The sequence below is a fragment of the Desmodus rotundus genome, chromosome 3 (genome assembly GCF_022682495.2).
Source record: "Desmodus rotundus isolate HL8 chromosome 3, HLdesRot8A.1, whole genome shotgun sequence".
NCBI classification, from domain to species: Eukaryota; Metazoa; Chordata; class Mammalia; order Chiroptera; family Phyllostomidae; genus Desmodus; species Desmodus rotundus.
The window spans coordinates 117,161,366-117,182,126 of record NC_071389.1 but is presented as its reverse complement, the minus strand read 5'-3'; the positions used below and the strand labels follow the sequence as shown (position 1 = coordinate 117,182,126).

At 44.6% G+C, this 20,761-nt stretch overlaps 1 protein-coding gene across 2 annotated transcripts in view; it reads left to right on the top strand.

The window, feature by feature from the left end:
- PLXNC1 (plexin C1) overlaps positions 1-20,761 on the top strand; it is a 149,240-nt gene that overhangs the window by 95,339 nt on the left and 33,140 nt on the right. Inside the window, exons 13-21 of one of the 2 annotated variants that reach the window (XM_053920950.2) lie at positions 772-975; positions 1,090-1,299; positions 3,460-3,562; positions 6,552-6,653; positions 6,959-7,062; positions 10,597-10,635; positions 10,904-11,028; positions 12,188-12,386; positions 16,854-17,000. In XM_053920950.2, the coding sequence (XP_053776925.1) occupies positions 772-975; positions 1,090-1,299; positions 3,460-3,562; positions 6,552-6,653; positions 6,959-7,062; positions 10,597-10,635; positions 10,904-11,028; positions 12,188-12,386; positions 16,854-17,000 (1,233 nt within the window). The remainder of the gene's footprint in view (positions 1-771; positions 976-1,089; positions 1,300-3,459; positions 3,563-6,551; positions 6,654-6,958; positions 7,063-10,596; positions 10,636-10,903; positions 11,029-12,187; positions 12,387-16,853; positions 17,001-20,761) is intronic. The other variant, XM_053920951.2, reaches the window with a different exon arrangement.

The window sequence follows — 20,761 nt, the reverse complement described above, 5'->3', positions numbered from 1 at the left end:
ATAAATGTTTGTCACCCCCTCTTTGCCAGCAGCTTTCTCTGCCTGTCTCTCTGCAGGCCTGAAAATGCCAATATTTATGTTTGTTAGGTTTTTTTATAAATTAACTTGAAATTGGGCCGTCCTTTGAGCTTTGTTTCCAGCCTTCTGCTCTTCTTTTCACAGGGAATGCATTGTCCCCTTAACTTTTGTTCCTCCTATTTTCTGTTGGGCCTACAAAACCTTTTCCTCTTTGTGGTTGGCAATTTCTGCTGAAGTGCTGCAGGAGGTTCCCCAGCCTGACTCAGCCAGCCGCTTGCAGGCCAGCTGCCAGCCTTGCTGCCGGTTCCTCTCCTCCTCTGGGGGAGTTTCCCAGGTCTCGGCTTTGATGGCTAGGACATACAGGCCCCCTGGTGCAACGTCTTCCCCTTTCTCTAGCCTACTCCTTTCTGCGTACCATCTTTTTCTCATTGCGTAACCTCGCTGTTTTCGTTGTTCTTAGTAGTATTAATAAAAATAATAGCTAGCATTTGTGTGCCAGGCATTATTGTAAGCACTTTTGTGTGGATAATCTCATTTAATGTAGCCCTCATTGAATTTAATGGTCCCTCATCTCATTTAATTTGATGTAAAGATTTAATTTGAAGGTTAATTCAGCCCTGTAAGGTAGGCAGTATTGCTGTCCCATTTTACAGATGAGAAAGCAGAGCACAAAGAAGTTCGGTCACCTGGGTCACTTAGTTCTTAAATCCCAGAGCTGAGATTCATTAACGAGATGGTTAAATGCTCCCTCAGGTCTCTGAAGATTGTATGGCGACTTACTGCAGTTTCTCAGCCCCCAGTTTGAAGAGTTCAAAAGTGCGTACGAATGTCACGGTGAAGCTGAGAGTTCAGGAGACCTACTTGGATTGTGGAAGCCTGCAGTATCTTGAGGACCCCAGATTTACAGGGTATCGAGTTGACCCCGAGGTGGACACAGAATTGGAAGTAAAAATTCTGGTATGTTTCTCTTGTTTCCTGTGTGCTGTGCCCCCCTCAGATGCAAAGGTGCGCTTCTGTTTGTGAATTTCCACACGCACCCGGATTTCCTCATCTTCACTTTGTTCTTCACAGAAAGAAAATGATAACTTCAACATTTCTGAGAAAGACATTGAAATTACACTCTTCCATGGGGAAAATAAGCAATTAAATTGCAGCTTTGAAAATATTACTAGAAATCAAGATCTCACCACCATCCTCTGCAAAATTAAAGGCATCAGAACTGCAAACAGCATCGCCTCTTCTTCCAAGAAAGTTCACGTGCGTCACCTGACCTTCCTCCAAGTCAGTTTTGCATTACTGGGGGCAGGGGGGGATTCCTTGGCTAAACCAGAAGCCAGAATGGAATCTTTCTTAGATCTTTAGATCCTCACTTGAAATAGAAGATGAATAAGGCTGGTATGGCAAGCCCAAGCATAATTCCTCCGAAGCAGCTGCCAGAATCCATCCTTGTACCTGCTTGAATGTCAGAGCAGTGAACACGTCATATGTATATGGCTAATGAGTCTTGATGGCTTTCGTTCTGGCCATACGTTGAGACTGTAGCATCTGCAAACGGAATCTCTAGACTCATTGACGAATGAGCTGTCGTTCTTTTCCCAGATGCAGAGATGACATGTCTTAGCAGAATCCCCAAACGGAAGCTCTTTAGCACGCTCAGAGGAGCATTCGAGTCTAGTGGGGACCAGATAATCTATGGCTGGTGGGCTGCTTCCTCCACCATGAAGTCATACTCACTGAGATTAATCTTTTCCCAGACATGTTTGAGGGTCCTATCACTGGTATATTTATGTTCTCCAATGAAGATGTGGGGCCACGCGGAAGGGAAACATATTAGAAGTCTCCCTTTATAGTGTTCTTGCCATATGAGGGTCTACACAGGCCCTAACAGAGAAAACAATGCTTTATGGCCATAGTCATAAGTAATTGGATAAGGGACCAGAAAGAAGAACAGTAGACTGGAAGGCAAAACAAAACCATGTTCATGTCCTGGCTGCATCGGTTGATAGCTGTGTGGCCTGAGATGAGTCACTTAGCTTTGCCGAGCCTCCTTTTGTTTTCTGTTGTGTGGTGAAGATGGTAATAATAATAATCAAATCAGTAACAACTACTAAATTCACTAGGGCTCCCCCACATCCAGTGAGTTGAGAAGAGGAAATGCTGGGTTCTTCCTTATTAATAAAATAGCTCCTGAGTGTCTCCACTGCGGGGGAGACAGCAGAGAAGGAAACAGACAAAAAACACTCTCTTTCATGGAGATGACCTAAACAGACACATGGCAGAGAAAAATTAAAACTGTGTTAGATGGTGGTAACTGTTATGGAGAAAAACGAAGCAGGGAGGGGTGTAGGGACATGGGGCAGCGCCGTCAGTTTTACAATGGTGGTTGGCAAAGGTCTCCCTATAAAGATGGCACTTGAGTAAAGGACTCAAGGAGCAGAGGAATGAGCCAGCCCTGGGCTGTCTGCGATAGAGGGTGCTAGATGAAGGGAACCGAGGTTGCCAAGGTCCTGAGTCGGAAGGCTGCCTGGTGTGTTTGAGCGACAAGGAGGCCAGTGGGGCTGGAGTGGAGGGAGCAAAGGGGAATATTCTGAGGGAGCTGGAGAATTAATGGTGGGAGCCAGAAGAGCTGAAAGATCACTGGGGCCTCATGGGCTATTTTGAGGACCTGGCTTTGAGGTCTGGGAAGCCGCTAAAGAGTTTTGAGCAGGAATGCTGTGAGCTGACTTACTTCAGTGATATAGTACATTTAGTCTTCAGAACGATGCTACAGTTTGAAAATGAGGAGATTGAGGACTGGATGGGTGAGTAGCCCCATCTCAAGCCCCTACAGGTGGCAAAGCTGGGATTTAGGACTGAGCCCTCTTTCTAGGTCCGGATTCTGGGCTCTGGCCACTTTGCTTGAATGCCTCCATAGGAGCAGCTGTGGCTCCCAGGATGGAAATGTGCCTTAATACTTGTCTGTATATAGATGCAAAAACAGGGCTTGATATAGACTTTTTCCCTTTACAAGTTTCATAGAATTTTTATATGCAAAACTGAAACTGGTAAAGGCCCTCAGGGATCATCCAGGCAGAGTTGCCAAGAAAGCGAAAGATGGAGAAGAGATAAGTCATTTGCCTCCTTGGTCAGCAGCTAAGAGGCTTCTCACCCTCAAGTTCCACTTCTTTAACCCCCCAGGGCACAAAGGACCAAGATTTAAAATCTCTAGGTCTAGTCTAGCACACCTCAAATGCCACCTGGAAACTAAGGCACAGTGAATGTTCTTCATTGGACCAAGGTCACATAAGCTCATCTGTTCCAGGGATGGGACTTGAACTCAGATATCCTGCCTAGCTTACCATCTCTTTGTTTCTTGGGGAAAACCCTTTGGGGGAGGAAAATTGTATAAAGAGATAGGGTCCCCGACTCGACTGGGTCTAACGGCACTCTCTGTCCCGTTAGGTCAAACTGGGGAACCTGGAGCTCTATGTTGAGCAGGAATCAGTTGCCTCCCCCTGGTATTTTCTGATTGGGCTTCCCATCTTGCTTGTGATTGTCATTTTTGGTAAGTACCCTGTGGAATTTTTCACAAAACTTATCCCCTGGGGCCTCTCTTCAGGCAGGCCGACTTCCAGCTTTCAGGGGCTGTTTGCTTCAATTAATTATTAATGGATGAAAACCCAAATCAAAACTTGGGATGGGACTGATAGGTACATGTCGAGGGCTTTCTAAATGTTTTTTTAGAATGCTTTAGGAACAAAAGGCTGGACTACAAAGATGGTATTTTAGTGTTTGAGAAATACAATCCACATTGCTTCCCGGATCTTTTGAATTGTAATGACAAATGTTCCAATTACATTATTCCCTCAGAATTCTTCTGGGATTTTGGACTCCCATGACTTGGCCATCTCATCCTGCCATCCCACCCCTCCCGCCCACCCCAACCCTGTGCTTCCAGGCAAAACTGTATTTTAGAAGTGTGATCTGTACTATCAATTAAAACGTTCCAGCCCTGGCTGGCGTAGATCAGTAGATTGAGCACGGGCCTGCAAACCGAACGGTTGCCATTTCGATGCCCAGTCTAGGGCACATGCCTGGGTGGCAGGCCAGGTCCCCAGTAGGGGGCACATGAGAGGCAACCACACATTGATGTTTCTCTCCCTCCTTCTCTTCCCCTCTCTCTAAAAATGGATAAATAAAATCTTTTTTAAAAAATGTTAAAAAAATGCCCCATTGTGGTTGCTCACTGACTGAGTCCGGCTAGCTGATGTGTCTCGTTTGACCCATACAGCATTTTTTAAAACTTTGATATAGTGCACAATATTTTAAAACTAGGTTAAAAATCTCTTGAAAATTTGGAAGATCTGCATCATTGGATCCCAATTTTCCCAAAGCATCAGTTTGCTGGAGCTGAGTAGCAGCTACTACTTGAGAAAGGGCATATGTTCAATAGGGTTTTTGCCACAGTCTCCACTGCTCTCTATTGCTCCACTCAGGTCACTTAACTTATCTATGTATTTGATCCCTGTAGCCATTTAGGTTGTGACCTGTAGTTCTGAGATGCTTTTCATTTTAAGTCTGTTTCCTCTTGTCTTCTTTGAAAAAAGAGCTCTTCTCCACGACTAATGTAGCATTTCGCATTTTTTGACTTAACCCAGGCATTGCCTTTCTTGGGTTTTCTGTTAATAGTTGCTAACGTCTCCTTCCAGGTACTCGCTCCCTCACACGTTCCCTCATCCATCTCTGCACTCATTTATTTACCTTGTGTTTATTGAGTATCTGTAATGCTGCTAATAACTGTGCCAGTCTCTGGAGCTGGAGAAGATGAGTTAAGGCCTGGTCCCCTGTCTTGGGTGGTCCTCAGTCCAGTGAGGGCAAGATTTATGTGTGTGATTAACTGGCCTAATGGAGTGAACTCCTTTTACAGAGACCCCGTTTTGCCCTGTTGATGATCATTTCAGGTATTTTTCATGCTCTCCCCAAGTTGTCTACCTCTATTATGTATCTGAAATCCAGGATTGGGCTTGATATTTTAATCAAGTCTTGTCTGGTACTGGCTGCGAGTAAGAAGATTACTTGGCAATTCCAAATTCTGGGCTCCACTTTGAGAAACGGCTGCTCTCTGATTCTAAATTCACATCCACTTTGTGGCTTACTAGTCACCTGTGATCTCGCCCTTCCCCTCCCTTCACTTGGTTTGTAGAGATTGTTTGTGCTCTTTAAGGTAGAATGGGCTTAATTTAACTTGTTGCTCCTGGCTTCATTGGCATCTGCAAAGGCCTTTAAAATTCTCATCCCCTCCTTGCCACGACTTCAGGCAGACCTGTCATCAGCAGCTGGAGTAAGTATACTCTTCAGTCCGTCGGTCATATCACAAATGAAAACACTCACCACACCTGGCCTAGGCCTGCCGCCTGCAAAACATCCCCACTGGCTTCCCCTGGAGATTTCAGCCACGAAAAACTGCTCAGTGGGTGTGACCCACTAGCTCTCTTTACATGCAGTTGCTCTTAGGGTTGCCACAAGAGCAGGCCGAGGAACGTCAGTCCCAAGTAATGCTCCTGGAAGAAGGGGTTCTGTGATCAGGTAAATTTGGGAAAGATTGTATGCCCCGCTCTTTCTTGAAGAGGTACAATGCGTATTATGGTTAAGACTGTTGACTTTACAAAGTGGTCCAGGGGAAAACCATATTTAATTTTGTTTCCTCCAGCATCATTCCCATCTACTGGCAGCAGGGTCCTTTATCACAAAATTTCTATTAAAAGAAGAAAAACCTTGTAGAATAAAATAATGATAATTGACAATTGTCAAGTTTTTTTAAATATGGTTTTAATATTTAAAATATTAAGTTACTTTCTGTGAGTCACTTCTTTTAACCCTCTCAATATCACAGTGAGGTAGGCCCTTTGACAGATGAAGCAGCCAGGCACAGAAATGCTAAGGAACTTCCCTGAGGTACCACAGCAAGTAAATGGCAGAGCAGGGAATGAACCCCAGCACTGAACCTGGCCAGTTCACTGCGTGTACGGCACGGATAGAAGCAAGATGAAGTGGAGAAAGAAGCAATAATCAGACACGGTGCTTCACTGTGGACCACTCATCACATCATCCCACTTGATCTCTGCAAGTTTGGCTCATGTGGCCAGCTGGACCTGTGGTGTCTTTCTGCATTTGCAGCTCAGCTTTATTTCTTCAGCGATGTTCCGAAACATTAAAAAAAATAAAACATGGAACAATATAAGTGCCCCGTGGCTGTAGGGAAACTCGGCTCATTCCATTACTTTTCAGCCAACTGGGACCTTTGGTTACAAGTGAAGGTTATTTGATTTAGTTTTCAATTTTAAACTGAGTGGGGTTTTTTGTTTTTCGGTTGCATTTTCTGTTGCACTTTAGAGGGACCCATCAGAGGGGATTTTTCTTTTTATAAATTCCACCTCTTACATGCTACTTATTCTCTCTCTAAAAAAAAAAAACACTGTAAAAGTGGATTTTCATTTTTCTTTTTGTTTTTTAAGTTGATCTGTCAATCTGACGCTGGCTGTCTGTCTCCTCAGTGGCTGTGGGGGTGACCAGACACAAATCCAAGGAGCTGAGTCGCAAGCAGAGCCAGCAGCTGGAGCTCCTGGAGAGCGAGCTCCGGAAAGAGATCCGTGATGGTAGGCTCCGAAACTTTATTTATAGAAAAACAAGTCTTTTTCATAGTCATATTTTTTTTTTTTACTCTTAAGTGGAGATGGCCGCGGTAATGAGAAGTGTTTGTGTAACAGAAGGCAACTGAACAGCGGGGTCTGGGCCTGACTTTGCCTCTTATTTCAGCTGCTCTCTGCAGCCAAGCAAGTAATTATCTATTGTTTCTTCTCTAATAAAAACCAAGGTCATACTTCGCGTTAGACAAAACAGCAGAAGATTTTATCCATTTTTTGTCGAGTTAAAATATTGCTCTTGGGATTCTGTTTTGCAGGCTTTGCCGAGCTGCAGATGGATAAATTGGATGTGGTTGATAGTTTTGGAACTGTTCCCTTCCTTGACTACAAACATTTTGCTCTGAGAACTTTCTTCCCCGAGGTAAAAGAGCATTGATCATGTTCCTGAGGTTGAATCTTGAATAATAATGAAGGTGCTCGTTGCTATTGTTGAAACGGGTGTTTGCTTCCAAGGCAGCCATAGATGATGTGCTTGGTATAAAACAATGGCTTATGTTTGAGCAGAGCAGGGAGAAGGATAATTATGAATTGGATTGATGGCATAGAAAGCAGTGGTGGGTCACTGGCAGTTACTCTTTGTCCAGTAACAAAAACCTCAGAGGGACAGAAGTTCAGAGTGATGATTTCTGCTTTATTCTGCTACCAGTTTAGAATCGAATTTGCAGCTGAGAAGTGAGCTGGTTTATTTAAAAATCAATAAGTGGTGGGCTGGCCAATTGGTTGTGTTTATCTGCATGACTTCCATTGCAGCTACTAGATTATTCACTGTTACTTCTCAATTGGAAATGGAAAGTGCTGCTGGCTGAGAGGTGGGAAAGTAGGCACGTATGGTAGAATTTGAGTGGATAACAGCCATTTTTTAGCAATGTAGAGTTTTTATGGTTCTCTCCAGTAGTTATTATGTAGCTAATCAGTTAATGTCCTCCTCATTTAGTAGAAATAGCTGCATGAGATGATGGATTGTTCTAGGACTCCAAGGAGTAATCTACTTAACCCTTTCGGGTGTCAGTCTCACTTCTGTTCTCAACACCTCCATTGTCTCACGCAGTCATCCAGCCTTCTTCATTGGCCCTCCCAAGTCTTTGGCGAGGTACACTCATTCTCCTGTTATCACCGATGCATCCCAACACCCCAGCTCCAGCAAACCGCCTTTTTTATCTAGAACTGGTGACCACAAGAAAGGCCCAACCTCTGGAACACGTTACCACCCATTATCATGATTAAAACGAGACTTCTGAGGCCAAAAGACAGTTTATATCACCTTATCAGAAGCTTCTCAGCTATGTTTGGCCAGAAACCTAGAGTTCAGACACACACAGCAAGCAATTTCTATTTTCTCTGTAATTCTGGAAGTGGACACCATGATATGTGATGTTGTGTCTGGAGGTTGGGATACCGCCATAAAACACCCACCATATTTTTTGTCCAAGCCTTATTGTTGTAAATCAAGAAGACTGTAAATAAGACGTCAGCTTTTTGCACTTGTAAAGTGTTTTTTTTTAAAAAACTTATCCTCCAAGAGTACCAGGCACCAAGACATGCCATTTGCCACCTCATCCATTTCTTCAGAAGAACACCGTGCAGGGAGGGGAGTTCAATTCCCTGAATCAGGATGACGGCGCAGAGCCTCTGCAAAGGGTACATCCGGAGCAAATCCTATTTCCCAGCTCTCTGAGATCTCCATTAAGAATTTAATAGCAATAAAATAACAGAGATTTCCACCATCAACATGAGTACTGTGTGGGCTTTTACAGTTAATGATCTGAAAAGAGTAATCTGTGACCTGAAAAAGAAATTTTCCTATCTTCCAAATTCAGTCATCAAGAGTGAGATAGAATGATGAATGCAAAGGAACCCTTGTTGTGAGTGTTAAAAAAAAAGTCCCAGGAACGACTCTGCATTATCTTAGGATAGCGGTTTTCAACCAGTGTGCTGGGAGGATTTTTAAAACATGCACTACCTGACTCTTTAGTCAGGGACACTGACCTCTTTTCCCTTAGATTGTCAAATTTAAAAATGACAACAGCCAACACAACAATAGCTGTCAGGTGTGAATGAATCAAGATTATATCTATTTGTTTGTCAGATCGGCAGAAAACAATGTATTTTTTGGCATGCCACAGAATTTTCGTAATTAGTTTATGTGTGCCACGTGATGAAAAAGGTTGAAAACTGCTGTCTTAGAAGAAGAGAGTGAAGGTTGCAAGACGCCCTACTGATTTAACTCCAGGTTATGCATAATTTAGGCAACTGGGAAAGGCATAAAAACAGAAGACAGAAGGAGTAGTCATTAAAGGAGAAAACCCGGAAAAACAAGCATAAATTTATCAGAACCCTATCAAGAAGACCCAAGTTAAAACTGAATTTACATAGTTAAGAAAAGCTGCAGTGAACAGGGGAATATTCGAGTATTCTTTTAGGACTATGCCTGCTGAAATGCATGCCAGGCTGCAGATAAGTCTTTTTGTTAATCAGGCCCTTTACTGAGGGATCAGGAACCCCCACCTCTAGCCTGGAGGCAGGGGGAAAGTTTGGGTAGTCAACACCTACCAGATAACAAAATCCAAAGGAAGTTGTAGGTTCACAGTGGCCAAGGTATTCACCAGGTCCTGGTTCTCACCTTGCTGGCTAGGTTTAGCTTTTAAGGCCTTGCTTTTCATTATACTGGCTACTTTGTTTTGTTGAAAGTAAGACAAGAAATAAGGGTAAGCAGAGCACCTAACCTCCTAGAAGAAGGAAGGAGGAGTCTTAGAGAGGCCAAGGGCATTTTCCTATTTAAGGTAAAAAATCAATCTGTTTGAACTATCTATTTAAAGTTGGTTCAGCAGAGGAATAGTAGAAGTAGAAAATGCAAATCTCGGGTTTGATTTTTCTGCCTACTACTAAGGGAAAGTATGACCAAAATAGTTGAGCTTTTCTTGCTTGAGCTGACAAATAAAGCAAAAATTCTCTTCAGAAGAAATTTATTTTAATAAGATAAATAGCCTAAAGTTACAATTATTACCAAAAAAAGAAAGAAAAAACCTGAATATTTTTGAGTTTATTTTTCTTTCTGTTGACTCATTTAAAGTGTAACTCAGCATGCCTGTAAAATTTAATCATTTAATTCCATTAAGATTTACGATACATTAAAAAAAAGAAAATTCAAATTTAAAAGCTTATATCCATGGCATGGCACATTAAAATCTTTTTAGAAAAGCAGGACAGCAGCGTTTTGGGCTAGTTTGCCAAAAGTGAGTGATGAAAACAATAATAACTGACACTGAGAATTCACTGTACATTCATTTCTTTAATTTTCACACCACACGCATGAGGTGGGAATCATCGTCCCCACTTTGCACATGAGGAAAGGCCTGCGCAGAGGGTTCAATAACCTGCCAACAGCCATGTGGAACCAGCGTGTGATGAAACCCGGCCTGGAAGCCAGTTTGTTTGGCTCCAAATTCTAGCTTTTAACCAACCCACTCTACTCCCTCTTGGATGACATTGTATATGGGGACAGTAGATACTAGGCTAGGACTTGCAAAAACTTACCAACACAATTTCGCACTTATGCCTAGGAGTTAAAGGGCTTGAGGAGTGGTCTGCATATTTGCATAATCTTCTTTAACCACCACATCTTCAAGTCAGGTCTTTCAAAGTGTGAGATGCCTTCATCTACCAAAAATGGGACTGATGCCATGATAATTATTATTCTTAGAGGCTTTCAGGATGCATTGGTGTTTCTCGAGAGCTGAATAATTATTTGTTTTGTATTAGAGAATATGCCCATGGGCTCTTCAGATTAGCAAATAGTGTCTCTACTTTATTAAAAACAGACTTTGGTATTGTAACAAAAAACACTATTCATTTCCTTTGGATGTTATGAATAATAAAAGTGTCTCCTTCCTCTCAGTCAGGTGGCTTCACACACATCTTCACCGAAGATATGCATGTAAGTCTATAAGTTTTCATTTTTAGCCCATGACTGCCTGACTTTCATAGTGTTATCACCATCGTCATCATCATTTCCATTATTACTTTGAACTTTTATTGTGGGTTTTTTGGGATCATGAATTCAATATTAAATAATTCATTGTCTTGGAAAACCCATTGTGGATCTACTTTCTAACTTTAAGTTATTATATTATATTTATTATATTATATTATATTATATTATATTATATTATATTATATTATATTATATACATTTTTTTTTCCAGAACAGAGATGCCAGTGACAAGAATGAGAGTCTCACAGCTTTGGACGCCCTAATTTGTAACAAAAGTTTCCTTGTTACAGTCATCCACACCCTGGAAAAGCAGAAGAACTTTTCAGTGAAGGACAGGTATTGGTCAATGTATTTATATTTTGAAAGTCATTAAGTAGAGAAAATAAAACCTAAGCTCCTCATTATTTTATTTCCAACCCACGACTTGAACTTAGCATCTTGCGAACGGGCTGTTTGGTTGGTGCTCACGCAGCTGCGATGCCTGCAGCTCACACACCGCCCCAGCACACAGCCCTGCTTTAGAGATGCACATGCACAACTTCCCTCCCCCAAAACACCCTGAAAAACCCCAACACCAAGAAAGAACACGAGGCCTAAATCAAAAAAGCAGAAGTACTATTTTTTATTTTTAAAAACACCCTGAAAATTCAGGAAAGACATTCACTTCTTGTTACCACTCTAGTTTTAAAGTTCAAGTGCTGAAAACAAATAAAATATCCTGAAGTTGACATTGGTGTGTGGTTTTTATGGGTGGAGAATGAAGGTGGTTGAAACCTAGACATTAACAAAAAAAAAGCGCCCCTGGCTGCCCCCCATGGCCCCTCAAGCTTCCACGTGTCAAGCCAAGTCACAGCTGATGGCTAACCTCATTAGCCAAGGCTCTGTTTTTTCCTTTTGTTTGTGTGCTTATGTCATCTGTCTTGTTTGCACTTTTATTGGGATGTAGGACTGTAAGAGTTTAGTGGGTACGGCATAATGATTTAATGTAAACATACTGCACAATGATCACCACAGTAAGTTTAGTTAACACCCCAAATCTCATCTAACTACAAAAAAAAACGCCTTTTTCCCTTGTGATGAGAACTGTTAGGAATACCCTCTTAGCAGTTTTACTGCATGTCGGCTGTAGTGGCCATGCTGGGTTACATCCCAGTACTTACTTATCTTATCATTGGAAGGCAGTACCTCTTGACCCCCTTCATTCAATTCTCCCTCCCACCGTCCTTCCTCCGCCTCTAGTCACCACAAATAATCTGATCTCTTTTCCGAAAAGCGAGATCATACGTATTTATTTCACTTAGCATAATGCGCTCAGGGTCTGCTCGTGTGGTTGCAAATGGCAAGAGTTCATTCTCATTTATGGCGGAGTGGTATTTAATCTTACACGTTTATAAATATATGTGGCACGTCTTCTTTATCCATCTATCCGTGATGGGCACTGAGGGGGCTGTTTCCAGGTCCTGGCTATTGTGACCAAGGCTCTATTTTTAAACAGGTGTCTGTTTGCCTCCTTCTTAACTATCGCGCTGCAGACCAAGCTAGTCTATCTGACCAGCATCCTGGAGGTGCTGACCAGGGACTTGATGGAGCAGTCCAGTAACATGCAGCCTAAACTCATGCTAAGACGCACTGAGTCCGTGGTTGAAAAACTCCTCACAAACTGGATGTCCGTCTGCCTTTCCGGTTTTCTGCGGGTAAGTGTCGCACCAACCACCTCCCCCCAGTTGTGTCAGAGGTAAGACAATAGCCGGTTATTTTTAGCAGAGGCTGATGTCTGGATGAGTCCTGAGCACTCCACGGTGTCATCACTCCCTATCTCTTAGTCTTGCTCCTTACCAGGAGCACACAAGGAGAAAATAAACATTGATTTTGCTGTAACTGGCCTATGCAAGTGCAATTCATTCAGAATTTCCTCAAAATTTGATTGTGGTAAGAACAATGAACATGAGGTCTACTCTCTTAACAGATTTTTAAGTGTTGTTATCTATAAGCATGATGTTGTACAATAGATGTCTAGAACTTACTTACCTTCCATAAGTGAAACATTATCCCCATTGACTTTGGAGCCCACCTCACTTCATTGATTAATAACCAGAGCCCAGTTGGCCCATTTAAGAAAGTGTACTGAGTGGAGGGAATATTTCAGATACTGAAAAGAACACACTATTCTCAGGGCCCTTGAAGCATCGGGAAACACCCATTTCCCTACCCATGTGCCATAAGCTACTTACACTCAATTCTAACCAGTCATTCCATATTAAAGCAAGTCCCCAAAGAGCCGTCCGCCCCTTGAGTTCATTTTGTTGGAGTTACTGTAAGATCCTGGCTGTAATCTAATTGAATCCTAAAATCTTTTCAAATGTAAACTTTCTGCAGAGTCCAGTGATGTAGAGAGTGGGCGCTGGAGCCCACTGCTTGGTCTGAAATTAGGACTCTCCCACTTCCTAGAGGTCCTGAGCTGTCTGAGCCTTGGTTTTGATAACCTGTAGAACTGGAAGAAGAATATTTTAGACCTGTTCTGAGGCACAGATGAGAAAATGCATGCAATTGCTTAGCACTGAGTAAGCCCTCCATAAATGTTGGCCATTATTATAATAAAATATTAACAGGAAAAGAAGAAGAAGAGTGTTCTGTTGAACTCAATCTTCCTTCGGCCCTCTGAGGCCCCTGGTGCAGAAGGTTTTTATCCTTCTTTAATTTCACCAGCCATCCAGATTCCAGCAAAACTGCATAATTGTATATTTGTAGCTCATTTTGAAATGTAATTAAACTTTGAATAAGGTATACTGCTATGCCACAGGTTTTAACCACGCCACTTAAGTTCAGATCCAAAAGCAGCACTTTAAACAGACTGTGCTCAGTTTAATGTTCAATGCAATCTTACAAGTAGATGCACAACATTTTCTTTTTTTTTTGCCAACCCCTTCCTCTCCCAAGGCAGTGCACATTTATTAAGATTAATGAAATCTGCCTTCTTTTCTGTTTACTTGGTATAAATCATCATATGCTTTTGGGAGGTGTTGAGTGGTTTTTTCTGGAGCGAATATTTTTTGCTTTCCACCAACCTAGCTTCAACCAGTACTGCCTCTAAATAGGACCCTTCTAAACAAGACCCTTACCCAGTTCCCTGGGGCTTAGTCTTGAAAGGCAGGTGGCTGCCCCACCACAATGCCACTGAACCAGAAGCTCTGGGAGTGGGGCCCCATTATTCAGGTTTTCTAAGCTCCTCTAGATAATCCCACAAGCCCTACATTTGAGAGCTCTGGGCTAGTAGAATGAGCACTCGACCAGGAGTCTTGGTTAGAAGCTGCTTGCTCTAAATTCATCTCAGCCCCAGCTAGCTGTGTGTCTCTGAGTATGGCAGTTTCCATCTGGGCTTCCACCCACCGAAGAAAGGGCATGGTCCTTGGTTTAAATTCCTTTCCAGATCTTTCTTCTGGGAATCTTGTGATTCTTACTCTGAATCCTCAAGGTTTGGTTGGAGCCTTGCTCTTGCTGCTCTTGGTCATTAAACAGGTGAGGCATTCCAAAAATCTGGCCTCCAGGCCCAAAGGGCCTCCACCTTGAACAGAGGATTGTGGGTGAAGATTTCACAGAGCTGATTGAAGAGTATCTTGAGCACTTGGTGATGAGCGGGTGGTGTGCTCAGTGGGAGGAAGTGGCATTGAGCCAGTGGGCGATACTTTCGTTTTTAGTGGAATAATTCCCTCTGCTGTGAAGGGCCCGAGGGGCCCGAGGGTGTGCGGGACTCTGACGGCCCAGTCCCCCTGCCCTACCCCAGGAACGTTTGACTGCGTGCCACTGGTTCTGAAGCTCCAGGTATCTACCCCTGTGAACCTCTCAGGGTCTGAGGGTAAAGTAACAATGATATTAATGACTGCCATTTATTGAATGTGCCAGACAGCATGCTAAGAGTTTTGCTCACCTTTTCTCATTTAAATCCCATGAGGTAAGTGCCTGTATGACCCGTTGGCATACTGGGGGCATTAGCACCCACAGAATAGACATGACTTTGCCCAGATACTGCAGCTAGCATGTGACAGCCAGCATGTGACAGCCCCAGGGATCGAGAGCTCTTAGCCACCCCCCTTACTGCCTTCCCAGTGAGGCAGGTACCTTCTTATAGGCTTAAGAGAAGGTTTAAGGATGGAACAAGATCACAGGCGTTAAAGGCCTCCGGCTCAGCCAGGGCAGGAGTCAGGTCTCACAGCAAAAGGACAGTGAAGGGGCCAAGCTTGGTTGCTGCCACAGGAGGGGCAGGGGAGGGGCGCGGTTCAGGGAGCAGGGCTCTGCCCCAGGCCAGCTCCCTAGGCCACTGCGAGTGCCCTGGTCTGAAAATGCCTAAGCCCTCTGTAAGTATGACTAACCCAGACACTGTGTTCAGTGGTGACAACGAAACCTCATGGCCCCATGGTTTCCTAAGCCAGCCACACATCAGGGGCCCCTGGGAAGGCATTAAAACCATAGATGCTCAGGCCTCAGCCCTAGATATTCTGGACCTGTAGGTCTAAAGTAGGTGCTGCGTGCCCGAAATTTTAAGGAGAGCCCACAGGCATTCTGGTAACAAGTATGCAGGGTTATAACCACCTGTATACACTGCAGCTTACTGATCTCAGCCTAGCTGACCTCTGAAGGATTCCTGACTCCAGCTGCCCCTCCACACAGCCCAGGAGAGCCCAGTGGCCCCTTGACTCCATCCTCTGTGGGCACATCCAGCCCCTCACAAAGGCACTCCCCCCATCTCTGATGTGCGCTGGAGGAAAAAGAGAAGTAGAGGTTCTAGGTTTGTGGTCAGGACTTTACCCAGAAGGGCAGAGGGAAAGAGAAGAGAGCACCCAAGTTGTGAACCACTAAATAAAGGAAGTTTCTAAAAAGAATTTAAATGTCGGGTACTAGTTCCAATCCTCTCTCCACCAGGGAAATTTTTGAACATTCCACTTCTGTCCTGCACTACCAAGGAGACTCCAGGTTGTATCAGCAGGGGACAGAGAAGTGATAGAGGGAGCCCACTGGAGTGTAGGGGGACAGAAGCGGGCCAGAAGAAGCTCCAGGCCTGGGGAGAGCTCAGGTTCCTGGAGTAAATATAGAGGATAGGATAGGGGGTCAGGGGTGGGCACACCGAGACTTAAAAGGAATCTCAGTTTACATGTTCAGAGGAAAGCAGGTGGGTGGTCCGGGGATCCTCCTTTCAGAGCCAGTTGTAGTGGCTGTAAAGCTTGACTTTGTAAACTGGTGCCTCAAGCCCTAGTCACGTGGCTGGCTTTTCATCATCACCAAGGCAGTTTGACTTCCTGGTTCTGGCCCGGCTCTCCCTCCCCCATGTAAGCTGTTTAATGTCTGTTGCTCATAGAGGGTTTAACATTTAGCAAAGGCTGCAGCAGAAGCAGAACACAAAAGCTACCCCTTGGGCCACCCAGACTCCATTTGATCAAAAAGCGTCTGCAAGTTTGAGGCATTTCAGTAACAACACGGGTGGCAGCCCCCGGTCCAGGAGAAAGGGCACGATGTGGCACAAGTGTGGAGAAGGAAGCCGTCAGGATGGCCATCTGATGTTTGGCAAAAGCCTTAGAGTGATGGGATTGGCTCCATCCAGGGGAAGGAGGGCACGCACATTGTGGCCCTGCCCCAGCAAAGGTGCCCAGGCGGGACCATGCACACTGTGTCTGGGAACGGCTCGGGACTGGCCAGCCGGGTGGGTAGGCGAGATGGCCCAGTTGAGTCACTGAAGGCCGCTTCCTGCATGAAAAGCTGTAAACACCAAAAGCAGCCTCCTTGGCAAGTCTCTAAAACATTGTTATGTTTATTCTCGTTACCAAGGCTAATTGTGCATTTTTTTAAATGCCATTTATTTTCGGTTTTTCTAAAGAAAAAAAGTAACTGAATAGGAACAAAGGTTAAACCTCCGCATCTACTCAGTGTTCTACTGCGTGCACTTCACGGGGCTGTCGACTCTGTGTGTGTGAGTGTGAGTGTGTATGTGCACACACGCCCCTCCGTTTTGCTCACAGTCCAAGGTGGAGCAGTATGTATTTCCATGGGAGTTTCCTACTGTTGTTTGAAAAACGCGGCCTCCTGTCCTACTGCCGTAAACTGCAACTGTAATTCTTAGGCAAGTGCGGCGGGTCCCGCAGAAAGCTAACGCGTTTTGTGTCTTTTCCCAGGAGACTGTTGGAGAGCCGTTCTATTTGTTGGTGACGACTCTGAACCAGAAAATAAACAAGGGCCCCGTGGATGTAATCACGTGCAAAGCCCTGTACACCCTTAATGAGGACTGGCTGCTGTGGCAGGTCCCGGACTTCAGCACCGTGGTAGGTTTGCGCCGGAGCTTTCCGTCCTCCGACTCGGAAATAAGTCTGGCTGCGAGTTAGAGGAGGGGGTGGGGGCTGCGGTGTCACGTAAAATGAACTGATATCATTCCTACTTGTGGGAGGTCTCACACGGCTCGTCAGTGACAAACAGTAGTTGATAAAATATTAACACGTGTTCACATAATAGGTTTTAATTACTTGGATTGGGGGAGAAAGTATTATAATGATGCCTATGGTACTCATCAATTTCCAAAGGTTTTAATATCAGGATTGCTTATAGCTTTCAGCATCGCCAAAGGAAATGCAAAGTACTCCCTATTCAGCACTTATAATTGCAATCAGAATTTCTCAAACGGCTCTGCTCTGGAAGACAATGTGTGAAGATATATTTCAACCAAATTGAGGCCGTCTTATTTTAGAAAGATAACACAAGACAAATTCCACTGTGTTCCCCGTGCAACATGACGCCCTTACTCTATTTTCATGGATTGCTTACAAATGTTTGGTGTCGTGCACTTAATGTCCTGTGATCTCATAGTTATTTTTAGAGGAAAGCTGTAAATCACTGCAGGAAGATGCCTGCCCGGCTGCTGGGGGTGGAGCTTGCCCATTTGAGAACTTCGTTTCACCCTTCCCCACCCCACCCACCCTCTTCCCTTCCTATGGAGACAGGGACCAATTTCTTGCACATACGGGAATTTTAAAGAGCCAGGCATGGCACGATCCAAAATGACTTAGGAATATTCTGTGCTTTTCTGTTAATAGAGACTTGGGAAAGAGACTGCTGTGTTTTGGTTTGATCTTTAGCTTTATGGAGACTCTGGGTTTCTTCACAATCTCATTAGTGGAGAAGGAGGAAAAAATTACAGTGAGGTTTTGGGATTGCTCAGTGAGGGAACTGTCTCCTGTGGCTCTGCCCTGCCTGGCGAGTGCTGCAGTGTCATTCTGGAAGAATTCATTCCCTAATTGGACAAGGCACCACGTTGCTGTAGACTGTGTTATGGTAATGTTCTCTGGTGGGAGAACAGTCCACAGATCAGCTGTTTTGAGTTCTCCGTCACTGGAAGATACAGCTCACCCTCCAGTGCAGATAGGACCGTGCGCAACGGCCGGCCCGGAGGCAGGAAGCGGAGCGGAAAGTCAGCAGCTCTGTTTTCTGTCTCCACACCAGCTGCACGGGAGAGGCACTGGGTGCAGTGGTTCTCAGACGTCAGTCTGCATCAGAATCCCCTGGGGAGCTTAGTAAGCACCAGTTGCTAGGCAGCACCCCAGAGCTTCTAAGTCAGTAGATCTGGGGTGTGGCCTGAGAGTCTGAATTTCTAAAAAGCTCCTCGCAGGACCACGTGTGGAGAAGTATCAGAATAGCGGTTAACAGCCGGGACTTCCAAGCCAGGCAGGTTTGAATTCTGCCTCTGCCACTGGCTGGCTGTGTGATATAGGGCAAGTTTCAAAGCCTCTCTGTGGCTCAGTCTCCTCACCTGTAAAATGGAGATGATGATCACCATGCCTGCCTGTCTCGTGGGTAGTTGTGAGGATTTAAAAAGTCTATATTCTGTAAAGCACCGAGAACATTGCCCTGCACATGAGTGCGATTTAAAGCTTTATTAGATTTAATTCGCATCTCTTTGGGCACTCGTGAGAAATACAGATGCAGATAGATTAACACCTGGGTTCTTCCTTGGGACTGATCAAATCAGAGTCTCTGGGGATGGAGAAAGAACCCTTCTGGTATCTTAGAGATCAAAGGATGACCTTTGCTTCTGGGCTTGTTGTCTCTGCTCTCACTGATCCTGAGTTTGTCTTCAAACCCAGGGACTTGGTCCTAAACTAGATGATGTTTTGAGACATTTTAGAAGCTCCACAGGTTCCCAAAGGCAAAATAGTTGCAAGTGAATATAGGTCGGGAACCCAGCAGCAATTTACTTTCATGGAAGCATGAGCCTCAACAGGAAGGAGAGGAAAGAAGACGGGATTGGGAGTGGGGAGAAGTGAAAGGCCCGAAGCAGCGTTGGAGGTCTGCGTCCCCTTTGATGCTCTACATCTGAACTTTTTCCCTCTTTCATTTTGAAACATTATTCTACAGTCAATTAAGACCATGTGTTTCTGATTTGTTAACTAACACTCAACTCATCATCAAAGTGTTTCCTGATGTTGAAGAAATTCATGTCGACTCTTGGGTTCTTTTTTCCTTTATCACCCCTGGCAGAAAGACAAATGAAAAATTATGATTTTAGATATCCACATAAATCTTCCTTTTCGAATATTGATTTGCCATCAGCTGTCTCTAGAGTTGAAAGTGGAAAAGGGGTGGGCCACTTCTTTCTAGGGGTCGTGTCTTTGACGGTGAACTTTAATGCCTTGTATTGGATGTGTCCCAGCCTCTCCTTCACGGTGGGTGACTACACTAGAAGCCCAGAGAAGGCGCGTGATCCAGTCTGTGCCTGTGTGACAAAATGTCAGCAGAAGGTCAACATAAAAAAGTTAAAGTTTTTCATTTCCTTTCAGGCAAGTTCCGCCAGCCCTAACTGTCACATCTCTTCCCCCTCCCCCCACTCCCTCTCACTTGAATCCCCTCCCTGGCCTGGACACCCAGCGGTCTGCAGTTCTGATTTTCTCAATTTGCCTGAGGTGGTCCGAGTCATTGAAAACCAAGGTGTGGTGAGCAAACCGGAGCGCGAGTGTGTGTGTAAATTCTGCCAAGGAAGAAAAAGCCGAAGAGAAAGTAAGAGCAGCGCCACGGCAGCGTGCCCTGCCAGAGACACTTTTAGAAAGAGGCCCCCACACTCCTGTTTGGCTAAACACGCAGAAACACAGCACCTCATATCACAACCTAAAAAGCAGGTTTCACACGTCTCAGATTAGGATGTGTTCTCCCTGAGCTGTGGGCTGTTTTCGAGAACACAAAGACACCCTGCCAATTTCTTGTACATGAAGTCCTTATACTAACGAATGGGCTCTGGGAAGGCATTCTTCACTGCTTGCCTCCTGGGAGGAGAATCCCGCTGTCTTCCCTCAAATTTAAGACAGGTCCCAGAGTCACACTTACTCTGGTTCCATCGGAGACCTTCCTTCCGCAACAAGGCGCTGCCTGGTGGCTGCCGTGCTGCAGACCATGCTGCAGACCGCCCTGCGTCCCGGCCTCGCCAGCACGGGCAGCAGTGGGCTCGTACCCCGTTGGACTCTACTCTCCAGGGATTCCGATTTGACGTCTAGAAGAGGAATACACCCTATTGCTCTACGGTTTTTCCTCCTCTGCAAAATTTTAGGCATAGTTGTTTTTGTTGGTGGAGAAACTTAGGCCCTGAGCGTGCTCTGTGTCGAGAGAATGATTTCAGAGCGGATCCTCCGCAACTTCAGAGCGAGTGAAGAGCAGAGGATTTCACTTCCAGCAAAGTGCACCACAGGGGAGAAAGGACATTTACTTCACTTTCAGGAAGAGATGAGAAAACTCAATAACTCGTAGCAAGTGTGCTGAATTAGCAAGAGGAGGCTGACTTGTAATCAAAGTTAAACAAGAAATGGGTTTTTGAACTCTTAAACCCAGGAAATGAGCCTGCCAATCGCTGTATCTGAGAGATAGCATCTTGGCAGCCTGGGCAACAAAGAGTGTTCCAACAAACATTATTGCCCTCATTCTCATATCTATAAGGAAGTCTTTAAGGTTATTAGAAATTCTTGAAAAAGCAGAAATACATGTGCCTGGAGAAGTCTTAATGTCTCTTCTACGATTCGGTAAAGGTTGACACCACCCCGCACCCGTC